The 16,143-nt window shown below is 40.5% G+C and overlaps 1 protein-coding gene across 1 annotated transcript; it reads left to right on the top strand.

The window, feature by feature from the left end:
- The first annotated feature begins 507 nt into the window (after positions 1–507).
- Positions 508–16,143, top strand: SLC3A1 (solute carrier family 3 member 1). Its single transcript, XM_071739475.1, has 11 exons — positions 508–596; positions 1,162–1,653; positions 2,859–3,038; positions 4,141–4,295; positions 5,331–5,456; positions 8,710–8,829; positions 9,800–9,924; positions 11,206–11,404; positions 12,086–12,232; positions 14,625–14,741; positions 15,576–16,143. Exons 2-11 carry the CDS (start codon positions 1,257–1,259, stop codon positions 16,014–16,016), a joined length of 2,007 nt encoding a protein of 668 aa, XP_071595576.1. The 5' UTR covers positions 508–596; positions 1,162–1,256; the 3' UTR covers positions 16,017–16,143.

The following is a 16,143-nucleotide window of genomic DNA, read 5'->3' as shown; positions in this document are numbered from 1 at the left end:
AACAAATAACATGTTCTTGCATCAGTTCAATATTTCATGCTGTATTTTTGTCAGTTATTAGGTTATAAACATCTTTTGTGATTTGAGACAAATCAATAAATACTTTTTTGAGGCCAAAACAACCTTTCCTCCACTGCAGTTGCTCTTGGGAGTGTCCCTGGTACACTGACCCTAAGGGTCATGGGCATGTGTTTGATTTTACATGTGATAAGGCAGCTCCTTGGCAAATGTTTATTTCTTTGTGATTCCTTTGGTATGCCTGAGCAGAGGCTGGAAAATACTGTTCTGGGGATGTTTCCTTGCTGGCTTTAGGGCATCTGGGGCTTAGTCTCTACACACTTATGAAGGTGATGCTTTTTCCTGACTATAGTAGTAGAAAATGGAGAAAGGGAAGGTCACTCTCCTTCTAACAATTTTTTTTTAAGAAAAATGTTTTGGTTTGGGGTTTGTTATTTTTTTTCCTGGAAAAAAACAAAAAGAGTGAGCAGTTGAGTTTTCCCTCTGGAGTCCTTCTTGTGCCTGTGCAGAACTCTCCATCCTGACCCAGCACAGATATAGAAGCAGCAACCTTTCACCTGCAGTGAATCACAGGACTGGTATGTGCTTATCTTTTTAACTGCTTAAGAGTTGTGGATGGGCTGGGCTGGGTTAGTTTGGGGGGTTTTGTTTTTCCAAGTTGTGAGAAATGAAGTGCAACCAGCTTTTGTATTTTGTTTCTTAGTTTGCATTGTGTGTTGCTTTGGGGCCAGAAGTTGCCAACACCTCATTTTCTCACTGTCTGTGTTTAAATTACTCATTAATGCTCAGACTGCTTGAGGCAGGGGAGACAACAACCAGTCTGGAAAACTGCATGTTTACTAGATTTTATCTAGTAAATCTTTATCTATTAGATTTTACCCCATATTTTCCTCTGCTGTCAAAAGGGCTAGAAGTTTGAGGTAGTGGATAGAAAACAATAAATATAACTGCTTGGCTGACACAAGCAATAAGTTTATGTCCCTGAAAGATTTCACCTTCTTGTAGCATTTTATTACCTTGCAGAAGATGCCCATTACACTGAGCAGTGGGAGCACTTTGCCCTCTTTGTCTTTTTGAACTTTAACCAGTTAGTCAGGGTTGACTATAAACCCAGATGTTAATTAGGCTGCATCTATTTCACAGAAGGAAGGTGTGTTGGAACTCTTCCTTGCTGTGGTCAGTCTCCAGGACAAGACTCATCAAGTAAAGTGGTTGAGGAGGAGGCTAAGAGCTCACCTATGGAGCTGAGTGAGAAGGGAGGTGTGGAGAACAATGGATTTGTTCAGAATGAGGCTCTTGATGACAAGGACACAGATACCATTATCCAAGAAGAAGTTCCAAAAACCTGCAGTATTCCTGTGGACCCAGTGACTACGGAGGAGCTGGTGTTGAAGCCCTATGCAGGGATGCCAAAGGAAGTCTTGCTGAAGTTTTCCAGCCAAGCCCGATATAGAGTGACCAGGGAGATTCTCTTCTGGCTCATAATTGCTGCTTCTGTTGTGCTTGTGTGTGCCACAATTGCAATTATTGCTCTCTCTCCAAAGTGCCTGGACTGGTGGCAGGCCAGTCCTATTTATCAGATCTACCCTCGTTCTTTCAAGGACAGCAACATGGATGGGAATGGGGATCTGAAAGGTGGGTGAATTTCCATTCTTGGTATCCACAAAGCTGCATAGCAGTTGTCTAGGTATAAATGTGTGTGCCTGATAAACATGTGTATTAAACATATGATATACATGTTATCTAATGTGTCTATATATAGATATATCTGTTATATATCTTTAACATAGATATATTAAAAAACATAAAAGTAAATTGCCATAGAGTCCAATATTGAAAGCCACCCTAATGGAAAGGAAGAAAATCTGTTTGACTTATTACTAATGGGAACTCAGACTGGTGTGAATAAATCTAGGAGTTTCTTGCTCGAGTTGCTAAGTCTAAGGCTGGAGTTAGAATGGGTGTTTAGAAACAAAACTGAGGTCAGGAAGGATGAGTGGTGCTGGGTACTTTGCTGTGTTAGATTGGCTGCCTCACCAGAAGGAAAAATGAGAAAAAATAAAACTGACAAAGAAGGAAGAAAGTTGTGATACTTGTTTTGTTCACTGTCTGGGTGTGTTTGAGCTCTTATGAATGCATTAAGAAGGAATACCTGATACCAAGAGGCAGTGTCACTTATCAGTAGCTTAGCTGACACATTTCAGAAAGGGAAGACTCAACAGCACAGTGGACAATAGATTTTGAAAAAAGAAATGGTAGCTATAACATATTCTACTGGCATGTGAAGAAACTGTTTCTTTAGTTGCATGCCAGTAGTCAGGAAGATGGGTAAGATTTAGGTTTAAGAATAGTAGAGGAGGCTGGAGTTAAGGTGTCATTACAGAAAACAACAGAAAAACCCCACAAGAGACTTTTCCTGAGGAAAGAGAATGTATGATTTTTGCATTAAAGTTGAGCTTTCCTTTGGGTGGTCTGGGGACTAATTGAAGTTCCTTGAAATCGGAAAGCAACTTTTTTTCAGAAGTGAGTGTTAAATTTAGTAAATCAAATATTTTTATAATATAGAATATTAATGGGTTTTGGTCTGATTTTTTTTTTTTTTTTTTAATTCCTACTTTGTCTTCCTTGTAAAAGTGGCTTTCATTGGTTCCTATTCTGTGATCTCATGCTGTCCCTGAAGAGATGTCAAGGTTGCTGTGCTACCTGAGATCAGTGAAAATGGGATGCTTATGTATCAAAGGGGCCTGTGTACCATCTTTGAGTGAGAGCCCATGGCAAACTTACTTAAACAAAATATTTTTGTCTTTTTGAAACAGATTATGCCCTTTTCTTTTAAATAGGTATCCAAGAAAAACTCGACCATATCATGTATTTGAATATAAAAACCATCTGGATCACCTCTTTCTATAAGTCCCCATTAAAGGACCTTGGATATGGAGTTGAAGACTTCTATGATATTGATCCCATGTTCGGATCAATGGGTGATTTTGAGGATCTACTTGCAGCCATACATGACAGAGGTAAGGTGCAACTTTAAGCAAAATATCTATTAAAAAGGTGTTCACTTGTTATACAGGTGTACTTTGCAGCACTAGCTTAAGGTCTAAGATTACAATTTGTGCATCTGGCAATTCCCTCATGGTAGCGTGGGGCAGAAAGAGATGGTGGTGCCAGTGAAGGGTATCTGCTACCTCCACAGCAACACAATGGCAGTGGTTGCTGTTTCCTGCCCTTGGGGTATTGCTTGGAGCAGGACTGAAGTTGTGAGGAGTTGCAGCAGGAGGGTCAGGCTGTCTTATGTCCTCTGCAAGGCCTGGTCCCCTCCAGGGATGTTTGTGGGTGGGAGTGTGACATACTGTCCCTGGTACACATGGATATGGACATCAGTAGTGGGGGATCAAGGCTGAGATGCAGTTATTTCTGGATGAATTTTATGGCTGATGGGTGTTTTCTGGATAAAGCAGGAAAACAATTAGGGGTTGGGGAGGAACATACACTTCCTTCCTGCAATTGCATCCTTGGTTGGTGTGTTTATGCCTTAGACCAAATATTTGCTTGGGTCTTTCCCCTGATGGCTTTATATAGCTATATTCCAAGAACCTCTGAGTTTTCAAAAAATACCTAGCCTTTAAGAAAGATGAAGAACATCATGTCCACTGATGCTAGACTAGTGCCTTTCCCACCTGAGGAATGGGAGACAGATGTTGAAATCAGGGTTAGTGCAAGTGATTCATAACAGCAGAAACCAGTTCTGATTTTTTTTCCCCCCCCCTCCTTCTCTCCCCCGCAATGGGCAAGGGGGAACTGTACCAGCAAGATGCATTGTAGCTACTTGCAGACTCTCATTAGACCAACTGCATCAGTCATCTAGAGATTCTTGTTAGTGCTTGTGCATTCCCATATCAGCAGCAAAATGGGCTGTGCCAGTGCAAAATGTGATGTGCTCACCAGTCCCTTGAGCCTAAACCCTTCCAGCAGGAGCCACTCTCTTTTGACAGACTTGGGAAAGAAGTCCAAACACTTCTGGTAGTACAGTAAGCAAAAATGTGACCTTTGTCTTAAAAGGCTGAAAGTAATGGTTGTGGGCTTTTTTTTTTTTTTTTTTATGATTTGATTTTTAAGGGTTAAAGGTGATAATGGATTTAATACCAAACCACACCAGTGACAAACACCCATGGTTTCAGCTGAGTCGCAACCGGACTGGGAAGTACACAGACTACTACATCTGGGAGGACTGTGGAGCAGCTGCTGGTTCAGTCAAACCTCCAAACAACTGGGTAAGCATGGAAAAGGACACATGGAAATCCCAAGTAGGATGCAAGCTGCCAGATAGCCAGGGCAGCTGCAACAGAACTGACACGATATGTCCCAATGTACACTGAGTTATAACTGACTGTTGGAGGTACAAACTGATGTTACTAAACAAACCAGTGCAGATTAAGGTTTAAGCCAGATCAAATAGAATTTTAAAATTACTTTTGTTTCTTTTCTTCAGTGTTAAATCGTCACTCATTAAACAACAAAAAAAGGGCATAGTTGTACACAAGTTGTTCACACATTCTCCATCCCGTGTCTGGGATGGAGATGGCACTCTAGAAACTTCATCTCAGCTCCTCTGAAATCGTAGTTGATGGGGAGGGAAACAAAGGAGTGTGTTCTTGGGTTTTTTGCCTTTTTCTAGAAGGTGATCAGGCCAGAAAGTGGGTTGCCTATTTCAAATGTATTTATTTGATGTTTGAACTGATAGTTGCATGATTAGCGAGTTGTATATTCTAAAAACTCAAGTCGGAATTAATATTTTGTACCAGTTAGTGTAATTTGAAAAAATTTTTAATTTAAACCTTTGAGTCTTAGGACCTGTCTTATCTTTTTGAATCTTTTATTACAGAGGTTAAGTTAGCATATTAACATGTTGACTGTTGTTGGCACTTCAAGAGAGAATACCAGATTGCAGAAAGCACAAAGTTAACCAAAGTTAAGAAAGCTTATTTTTAATAAGCTTTCAGAAAAACTATTAAGCAAAAAAAGTTTCCACCAATGTTTTCCACTCTGTTCCAAACAATTCACAGTTAAAGTCTACTCAAAAAACTCCAATGAAGCAGAACATTGAACAAGAAATACACATGGTGAAGCATGGCTAAAAGGAGAGCAACTAGCAGGAGAAGGGAATGTGAAACAAAATCTACTCAAAATGTAATAAATTGTTTTTTTTGCTTTATTATATGTTTGTACTGCACCACATCTTGAAGTATGCACTGGAGTAAATGTTGGTCAAATTAAGGGTTCTGATTATATCCCCCTTATATGAGCAGGTTAGTATCTTTGGCAATTCCAGCTGGCAGTTTGATGATGTCAGAAAGCAATGTTATTTTCACCAGTTTGGGAAAGAACAGCCAGACTTAAACTTCCGCAGCCTCGCTGTCCAACAAGAAATCCATGTAAGTATGTAACCCATCTCTGCTGCACCAACCCCAAAGCTGCTATTTCTGTACTTAATTTCTGTGATTGTTTGTGCTACACAAGTTACAGTCTAGTTGGAAGTATTTCAAGGATTGCAGCTTGTGTAAACTATTGGAGTGAAAGGTGTCTAGACAAACGTTAAGTTTATAAGCAAAAATCAGACTTTATCGTGTAACACTCCCAGTACACAGTCTACTACTACTACTTTGTTCAATTATTTTTAAGTTAAATTCAAGCCACTAAAAAAAAAAAAAAAAATTCAAGTGAAACTGTCCTTGAGTGGAAGCTGTGACAGTGGGTATTGATCTCTGGATTTTAAGAAGTTGTGATTATTGTTTCTTTTTGCTGGCTTAAATCCCCGGCTCTGCCAATTTCTTGGCAGGATCTTGATGGGTTTTTGGAGCAGTCTATTGCACTTTTAAAGGACCTTCCTTTTGCTTTCTCCTCCCACTGAAGTCTTATCTTCATTTTTTGGTCACAGATACTTCAGGAGCCCTCAGCCCAACCTTAATTGCAAACTGTTCATACTTCCCCAAACCTGTCCTTCAGCTGAAATAGCTTTTCCCACCCTTGTTTATGTTTCTTTGTTTTTCAGCTCTGACAGCATCCCCCTTCAGCTTTTGTTAAGCTAGATTATGTGGGGCAGGCTTTTCCCTGAAGCAAGAGACTCTCCATCCCTTTCCTTAGCCACTACTTACTCCTGCAGCCTGAGGTTTTTTTCTGAAATGTAAATGCCCAGAATTAAACAAATTTAATAGAAAAGATATCCGGGGATGATTTTGTACAGGAGCACAGGGCACTTGCCCTCTGTGTCCTGTTGCTGTCACTTGCTTTCAAGTTAGTGCTAGTAATCAAATAACTCAAGATGACTGCTGTCTTGAAGCAGGTAACTGCTTCCAGCTCTAGTCCCCATCAGGAGCCAAGGATGGAGGCATTTTGCACGTTTGGATGTTGTGTTAAGGACAACAATTACTGGCAGAATTCACATGGAAGATAAAGCAGCTCTTGCTCTGAGATCTGTGCTGAAACAGCTGAATCACCCAACTGGAGAGAAGTTTTTATCTCTGTTGATACAAGGAGCTGTTAATTAGCCAGTCAGAGGTGGGGATGACACCTTGCTTTAGCACAAAGTTGTTCGCATTTTCAAGAAATCGCCCGATGCTGATTTGAATGACAAGGAGTGTCTGGGATGGTGGATAAGGGGGAGATAGGGAGTTTCGATCTGACTACATCCCTGAGGACTTGACAGGAGCGAGAGACGGCCCCGCAGCCACAGAGCCTGCCTCAGCTGGCAGGGTGCTGCTCTGATGAACATCGTCCTGGTCTGCACCACATCCCCCAGCACACAACGTAGAATTCAGGAAAATACAGGGAAATGGGGAACCTGGGAGTTGCTGCCTTTGCCTTCCCCCTCACCTTTAAGTTTTATATCCCATCGGGTAACACAGCTACCTCGGGTATTTGATTTAGTCCTTAAGTCTTTGCTACTTTGTGCTGTTGAATTTTGGTGCATTTGTGGAAGTCCTCACAGCTGCCCAATTCTGCTGTGATGGTCTCACTGCCTCTCTGGGACCTCTCCCCTCACTGTGGGTACTGCATGTGCTTGAAGAAGCAAGGCCTTTCTGGTCATACTTTTTAATTTTAAGTATCAAATGGGACTGCTCTTGAGAATGATCCTTGAAGAACTCCACTAGTAACCTCTCTGTGTCTTGATACTTGCTCTAAGGCCACATCTTGCCACTTGCACCTTTTTCCATTGAATGGTCATACTTTTTAATGGTCTGGCTAATTTTTTTTTTTTTTTTTTTTAAATGGTACCCAATATATTAGTGAAGCTTCTGTAGCAAATAGATACTGCATTTCCTATGCAAAGAAATAAAAAGAAAGCAAGTGAGTTTGGCCTTGTAACACCAACCTTTAGCATCACCAAATGGTGCGTATGAACATAATTTTATGAACAACATGTTTAATAATGATTATTTAATAATTTATCAACATGTTTAATAATTTTTGCTTAGTATTTGAATTAAAAAGCTTGTTTCAGAAGGTTAGGAGGACTGTGCAGGAAGCAAAAGGGCTCTTGTGAGAAGCTCAGGTCTGGTTTATCCACAGGGCGTGCAAGAGCAATGAAACCTGGCAGCCAGTGTGTTGTGGCTTTCTTGCATAAATAAAAGTAGATCCTCCTTCTCAAGTACCTCATCAGTGCAAGCACTGACAGTACCTGTGTTGCTTTTCTGATGAGCACATGCGTAAGCATGAATTAATTTTCAGTGGATTCAGTGTTTGACAGACAATATCTCAAGAGCTGCTACTTTCAGAATGGGCCTACAAAGAAAGTACAGCTTGGTAAGGAGGAGTCTTAACTTGCCAAACAAAAATCTGTAAAGCTTCAGTGTGGACTAGTTCTACTCCAGCCTATTAAGACAAGTGTACTTCATACTTTTTTAAAAAAGGCAATTCAATAGCTGTCTTTAAAAAAAAAAAAAAGTTTTTGTTCTCAGATGAAGAAGAGTATCTGGTCTAAAACATTTGCAGAATTTGCAGAAACCACTCAAGCGACTGAACTTTGTTGTTTGTTAAAACTTCAGCATTCAAGACTGTGGCAATATAATAGCTACTGCAGTATAATTTTATTGATAGTGACTGAGTTTGATAGTGAAATTACAAATTGATAGTTAACTTGGATAGTAGTTTTTCATTTTCCTGCAAATCAACAAATATTCCTCAAAATAAATAATTTCACATCCATCAAATAAAAGAGACCAAATGTTTTAAGAGCTCTGATGTGTAAAAGGAAGACTGGAGGCTCAAGGGATGTACAGATCAACATTTTCTTGCATATTTGAATCAATGTGTTCTAACTGGGGACAGCCATGAGTGTTCAAGAGCAGTGCTTAGCACGAGCCCGAGCCCCGAGATAAGAAATGGCCTTTAGTGAGCCAAGCCATGGCTTTGGTTGTGTGAATTACAGGAGAAGTTTCAAAGCAGTCTTCTTTTTTTTTTTTTTTTTTTTTTACTGGATGAAATAATATGACATGCTTTATTTAGATCTTGATTTGACCTTAGATCAACATGATCAACACTTCAACTTGTAATAAAATTTGAAGTACAAATTAAAAAATAAACTGTTACATACTAATGCTTACTAACAGTTTTAGCTATCTTTTTAAGTGTGGGTTATTTTGAATGGGATAGATTCACTTGAAATTCTCAACTTTTGCTTTTGTCTAGGATATTATCAAATTCTGGCTCGGCAAAGGCATCGATGGGTTTAGTTTCAGTGCTGTTAAATATCTTCTAGAAGCAACGCATCTACGGGATGAACCTCGAGTGAACAAGTCCCAGAATCTAGTAATGTATATTTGTTCTGTTGTTGTCTTTTTCCTGTATTTCCCACTGGAGCAAGGCAGTGCTTGTCTCTACTCTTTTTGGTCCTAATAGTGGCTTTAGGAAGACTGAGTCAGTCGTGTTCTTTGGAAGGCAGGTGGCTTCTGTGCTCTCTGCAGAACATACAAGAAAGGAGCCCCTGGGCTGAGGGTGTAGGTGCAAGCAGGAGCACTGCTTGTGAGAGGAGAATTGTCCACAGACCCTTTGTATTTCTGTTCCAACACAGTAGCTTTGAATTTTCTGTTTAAAGTGATGTGCTTTTGAACTTAAGATTGTAAAAAGACTGGTCTTGTGATTTTAATTGTTGATTGATTGTCTTTAGGGAGCCCACTAATGGAGGTAAGCTCAGCTCTTTCTTGCTTGGGATACCATGGAAGTCACTAATATGTATTTGTCTACACTGTTAGCAGCAATTGGAGTAAAACAAGCTCCCCTCATACTGTCCATGTGTCACAGTGGGAGGTGGTTGGACACATTCAGGAGCATGGTTTTGCTGAGTTTGCATGGTTTTGTATGATTCTCATGCACAGTGCTGGTACCAAGACACTGTTCCCCTGTGAAGGTGGGGATTGTGTAAAACTGGTCAACTCCACAAGTGTCCTTGTCTTTGTAAGTTACATCAACATTGTCCATCTTTTCAGCCTGTTGTGTGGCTGTAGCACCTTCTGGTTTTGCTACTCCAGGTGGACTCAGTGGGTTAGTGCTGTGGGTGGGCTCTCCCTTTTAACAGACAGGATCCAAAATAATCATCCCTCTGCTGTTACATCTCCAGAGGTGCCCAAGTGCAGTTCACATCCGTGCTGTTAGTGTTGGTGTGCTAAACGCATCTCAGTTACACTGTTGCGTTGCCTCAGGGAAGGATGGAAAGAATTTGGAGAGTTCTGGAATCTAAAATACTGTTTAACTAATGGGAAATACTGCCTTCTTTTTTAAGGAAAGTATCACAGACTATTCCCAGCTCTACCATGACTACACAACCACACAAGTTGGTATGCACGATATCATCCGCAGCTTCCGTCAAACCATGAATCAGTTCAGCAGTGAGCCTGGACGATACAGGTAATCTTTGGTACAGCTGTTGAATTTTTCTCTAGTATTTTTTACCCTCTTGCTAACAAGAAAATGGTTTGTTTATTAGCATAGTATGCCATTAAAAGTTTTCTTCTTCAAATGCAAATAGTGGTTTGTATGCTATATTATCTCTTTCCCGATGTGCAAGGGAAAGGAAATTAATTGGCCCTGGTAGCTCTGCTGTATCTATGGACTGTTCAAAAGTAAGGAAAATGGGCAATCATTTGGACCACACAGAGACTGTAATTAATCAGCACTGTGTCTGATTTATTATATAGTATTAATAGTGTCATCTGTGTGAGACATACTCAGAGACTGTTAAAACCACAGAATGGTTGAGTTTGGAAAAGACCTCTGGAGGTTAACTGGCCCAAATGCCCTGCTCATCACAGCCACCAAGAGCTGATTCTCTTGAGCAGGTGGCTTTTGAGCATCTCCAAGGAGGGTGCCTCCACATGTGCCAGGTTATCCTCACAGTGAGAAAATGTATCCTGATGTTTGAGAGGAACCTCCTGTGTTTCTGTTTGTGCCTCTTGCCTCTGGTCCTGGCACTGGGAACCACTGTAAAGAACCTGGCTCTGTCATCTTTACACATATATTGTTATATATGACCCTTCAGATATTGTTATATATTGATGAAGTCGAAACTTCTCCAGTCTCACCTCTCTCAGCCTTTCCTCATAGGAGAGATGCTCCAGTCCCTTAATTGTCTTAATGGATTTTTGCTAAACTCTTTCCAGCATGGCTCTATCTTTTTTGTATGTGGGAGCTGAGAACTGGACACAGCACTCCATGTGTGGCCTCACCAGTGCTGAGTAGAAGGGAAGGATCACCTCCCTTGACTTGCTGATAACACTCCCAATGCAGCCCTGGGTGCTGTTATCTGTCTTTTTTGCTGCAAGGGCATCTTGCTGGCTCGTGTTCAACTTGGGGGACCCCAGGTACTTTTCTGAGAAAGCATGGAGGTTGCTGGAATGAAGTGATGTGGGTGTGAGTTCATAGAATATTCTTAGTGTTCAGAAAGGTAAGACTGAGTTGGATACTTAGAGCCAGAAGTTGACTATTGTAGATTTTCCCCAGAAATTTCCAAGTAATATTTCTCCTTGTCTCATCTGCTGTAGTCATCTTTTTTGATGGGGAGGAGGGAAGTGAGCAGAGTTCTTAATGCTGTGTTATTTCCTGACTATGTCCAACTACATCCCTAACTTCCTTCTGCTCTGTACAAACCAAGAATGAGCTGAAAATTGTACTTTGTGCACTTCTTTTTAGGTTTATGGGTTCAGATAGTGATGAAAAGGAAGACATTGAAGCTACAATGATGTTTTATGGAACAACTTTTATTCAAGAAGTAGATTTCCCCTTCAATTTCAACCTAATTAACATGAAAAATCTATCAGGCAACAGTATTTTTGAGGCTGTCAACCTATGGATGAAAAACATGCCTGCAGGAAAATGGCCAAACTGGGTGGTAAGAGATCCAGATCAACTCTTAGAGGAAGGGCTTCTTTCTACAGAAAGGTTTCTATAGAAACCCATAGGTGATAGTTCCTTTTCTGGTGACAGAAACCTCCCCCAGCCCTGCCCATTGATTTCAGTGGGATCAGCAGTATCCTGAGCCCATGGCTGAGCCGTGGTAGGTACCACCTGAAACTCTGCTGTTGTGGTCCCAGTTGTTACCAGTGAGGACAGGATCGGTGCAGTTTGCTTTGGGTGTGAAGCTGACTCAGTGCAATGGGTTCTGGAAACCTCCCAGCACCACGGAAGAGCAGAGCAAGCAGCTGAGGGCAGTTAACTTAAAACCTTGCTGGTCTTTGATGGGAAGCATGTTTGGGATGTGCAAGAGATCTTTTCAAAGCAAGCACTGCATTAACACAGCAGAATAAATAGCAGAAATCCGAGGGAACTGTGATCATGGGGATTTATTTGTCATTTCTCCTCACTTCTGCCTCATGTGCTGCTGGCAGGGCTTCTGTGTGCTCAATTATTTGGCTCAGAAGTTTGTACTGGCACCAAGATAAAACATATTTGCCCTCACAGGTCTGGAGGGGAAAGTAAAAAGGAAACCACCCCCAGAATCTTGTAAAATTAGTTAACTAATTTCACATATCCATGAAAATTTATAGTTTGTGTTTACAATGGTTTTTTTCAGGTTGGAAGCCCTAACTCTGCTCGAGTTTCATCTCGTCTTGGAAAAGAGTATGTCAATGTGATAAACATGCTGCTTTTAACCCTCCCTGGTACTCCTGTGACCTACTATGGTGAAGAAATAGGCATGGAGAACATTGCATCAGAAAACGTAAGTGAAGAGCATATAAATTTTTACCCTGTTGTCTAGTTTTGAGTAACAGAACTTAAAAAAAGACAATAACTTTAGTTGACCAGATCCAGCCCTTATCTAACCAGATGGTTTTCATTGTTCCTCATTGCAAAACAGCACAAGGAAATGGCCAGGCCAGAGAGCAGAACCAAAGCTTTGGTGCATGTCTGAACTGCCAGACTGCTATCATGGTTCCTAAATTTCTGTTGTCTGCCAGATCAGTTTTCCTTTGGTTTGCAGCAGTGTTGCTTTGCTTTGCTTCAGCAGAAAGGGCAGCAAGTGCCAACGCCAGGCCTGGCCTAGTAGTTAGGAGAGGTGTGTTGCAATCATCCAAGGAAAGAGGAACAAAGCCACTACCTCCTCTTTCCCACAGTGATACCCTAATTGCTATGTCAAAATCCATAATTTCCTGCCTGGTCTTTGAAAGAAATCAGAGCTCAAGAGAGACTGTGGCTACAGTCAGTGTCTCCTGCAGCCTGCTTTGCTCAGACTGTGCACAGGCACCTAAGCCATAGCAGTGGCCCTGTGCCCAGGCTCTGAAGAAGGGGCCTCCAGACAGGGGTGGGTGGGTGTCCAGAGCAGCCCCTGCCCAGCATTGCCTGGTGGCAAACAGAAATGGCTTTTGCTTGTCATGCAGGGTTTTTTGATTTGTCTTTTAGATCCCATTTTAGAGAAGATATTGGTACTTGAGCCTGGGAACCAAGTGCTTCGCTCACTTGATCAAGTCTCACATGATAGGATTTTGTGTTTGTTAGATTACAGAATTTTTCAGAAGTTTATCCAAGGTTAGGGGATTAAAGCAAAGTGTCTGTGCTGACCTGTGTAATTTAAAAGTTTTCATGTTCAGTCCCTGTAATTTCTTGTCTCTTCTATAATCATACCTGGCTTCTGATGTGTCTCATTGTCCAAAATGACTGGAAAAGGTCATGCCCAAAACAGAAGAACTCAACTCTGCCTCTTATGGCAGCTTTTGAGTACCATGGGTCCCATGGCAGATGCTGCTTTCAGTGTTGGAAGCCTCAGTTAGGCAATGAGACAGCCTCTGATGCTGCTGCCATCCGTGCTGGCTATCTTTGTGCCAAAGGTAAAGAGGTACAATGGGAAGAAGCACAGGATCATCACCAGGTTTGTCTGATTCAGTTGTGAGGAAATGATTCTCTGATTTAAAAGGAAATCTCATTTCCTCTGAGAAACACCTAGGTCAAAATACCTCCTGCAGTTTCTTCCTGCTGCTAATTACTGCTGACAGAATGATACTCTTCAGAAAAGTGGCTTGCCCTCGGCTCCTCAGGGGTTTTTCTCTTTTAGTGAGAAAAATCCCAAAGCTCATGGCTTTGTAACACTTTTCAGGCTGGAGAGGAAGATTTCCTGATTAGTGGGTGTCTTAGAAAGATGGAGAGTATTTGCTTAGGATAGCTTTTAGCCTCAGTGTCTGAAACACTTCAGGAGAAGCTGAAAGAGGTAAAGATGAAAGGGAGTATTAACAGTGTTGAAAATTTAGGATTTCTCCCCCCCTGCTCTTCAGAACATGCTAAAAGGAGAAACCCATTATTTAAAATGTCACAAAGCAAAGTGACAATTTCTTTTGTTGAGCTGTTGTTCTGAAAGATTGCATTGAAAAGTGCCCTTCATATGAAAAACAGTTTTCATGGAAAACAAACACTCAAAGTATGTGCAAAATATTTTATGCCCTCTTATATAATTACATTTAAGTGTCAGATCTTTTGGCAAGCTCTTCAATAACAATGAGAGAGCTTTTTCAGAATTTTTCTGAGTTCTTCAAAATGAGAAATTCAGAGTTCCTACACTAACAGTTTTTAATCAGCTAAAACCTGGTTTTCAATAGTTTTTGCACTTGGAAATAATTATATCTTACTAACACAAATAACCCTTCTAAGGTGAAAAGTATGATGGTTACAAAAGAAAAGACACTGAATAGCCTTTACTAGTTGTTTACTGTTATTTTAACAGCATTTCCTCTTAGGACTCATTACCTCATATATTCACTCACAGCATGTTAAGATATTAATCAGAATATCCTACCTGTCATTAGAAAACTTTTATCCAACCAACTGGTTGGGAGGGGACACAACTCTACTAAGAATCTCTTGGGAATCCCACATTTTACCCAGTGATGCTGTATCCCTGTGCCCATTCATTATCCTCCACTTCAGAAACTGTCTTAATTCTTATTTTCTCTTTGGATTTGGAGCAGAATTCTATCCTTTTATATTTTAACTAAAACCAAAGCAAGCAGTACTGAAATGGTGATCATTTGGAAGACGTGAGAATACACTATTCATGGAATAACTTTTTATATACCAATTAAGTAGCTTCTTGGTAGTAGCCCTGACACCAGTTTATTTTCCAGGTGGTCTTTCCAGAGAAATCACCTATGCAGTGGGATGGCAAAGTTAATGCTGGTTTTACTGAAGGCAACAGTAGCTGGTTACCTGTTAACTCCGACTACCAAAGTGTAAATGTTGAAGTAGGTATCTCTACACATGGTTTAGAAATATTTTATGTATGTATTTTGCCTTGGCTTTTTTTACTTCATGGAAATTGGTAGTGTAGCTACTAAGATCAAACTTAAGGAAAGAAAATAAAAAGGCACCGAATACTACAAATTTTACTAGAAAACAAAATTCTTGCATGAGCAAGGGGTCTATTCAGAGCAAGGAGTCTACTTCACCTACGTTCAGTTAAGCAGGGCAACTGCAATTATAATGCAGATGTGAGAATTTGGCTCTTTCAAAATAATTAAAAAGATATTAATATTGAATTGAAATCTGGTCTTTTTTTTACTTCTCTTGCTATAGAAAGGACTGTGCTGGTAACATTAACTTAATGTAGACCATATCCTAACATAAGCATGTACAAATTTTTTGTCAAGGGAGTTGAGCAGTGACTCAACAGATTGTGCTGACCAGAATCATACTCAGGAAAAATAAAACACAAAACAAATTACGTGACTTTAGTGGAACAGACTCAGTGAAAAAAGTTCAGTATCTAGCTTTGAATGGCTGTCACTTTCTCCTGGATAAATGATACTATAAGAACACTGCAGGAGGAAAAAATAGTATTAGTGCTGGGCAAATTCTGTCCTGCCTAATAACCTCTGACAGTCTTCAAGTGCCAAGGAAACGAACAAAGAAAAGCAGTTTTTCAGTGGAATTTGCAGGCAAATCTGAAGAGACATAATTGTCAAAATGGAATTTTAATAGCCGTGTTTTCAGCAGACTGTGTGGGTGTGAGGCAAGTAATATTCCCTACATTCTGTACATTTCAGAGGAAATGACCTTGTTAATGTTCCCTGTTGCAGATCCAGGTGACCTGGTCCAACTCAACTCTGAATCTGTACAGAGAGCTGACTTCACTCCGCAGCAATGAGCTCCCCATCAGTCGGGGGTGGATGTGCTACATCTGGAATGACAGCAATGTTTTTGTGTATGTCAGGGAACTGGATGGGTTAGACAGAATCTTTATGATGGTTCTCAATTTTGGAGAGGAGTCAACAATAGACCTGCAAGCTATAGTTCCTGGCCTTCCATCTGAAGCTACTGTAAGACTAAGTACTAATTTTAGCAATGCTGGTAAAGCTGTCAATACCAAACAAATTAAAACTGAAATGGGAGAAGGCCTGGTCCTTGAATACAAAACAGCAAAGCCTGTTCATGCTATGGAAGCTTTTCAAGGAAAGTGTTTTGTAGCAGAAAAAGCTTGTTATTCCAGTGCCTTCAATTTACTCTATGTGAGCTGTTAAATGCAGTAGTACAACCAAACTTTTATGTTCATTTAGAAAATGTTGGTTTCAGGGAATTGCTAAAAATTTTCAGGGTTTTTTGGCTTTAAAAACTTTGTGTACAAAATAAATGCCCTGCAAAACGAAA

Source organism: Heliangelus exortis, chromosome 3 (assembly GCF_036169615.1).
Source record: "Heliangelus exortis chromosome 3, bHelExo1.hap1, whole genome shotgun sequence".
In the NCBI taxonomy this organism is placed as follows: domain Eukaryota; kingdom Metazoa; phylum Chordata; class Aves; order Apodiformes; family Trochilidae; genus Heliangelus; species Heliangelus exortis.
This window is presented reverse-complemented; position numbering and strand designations above follow the sequence as displayed.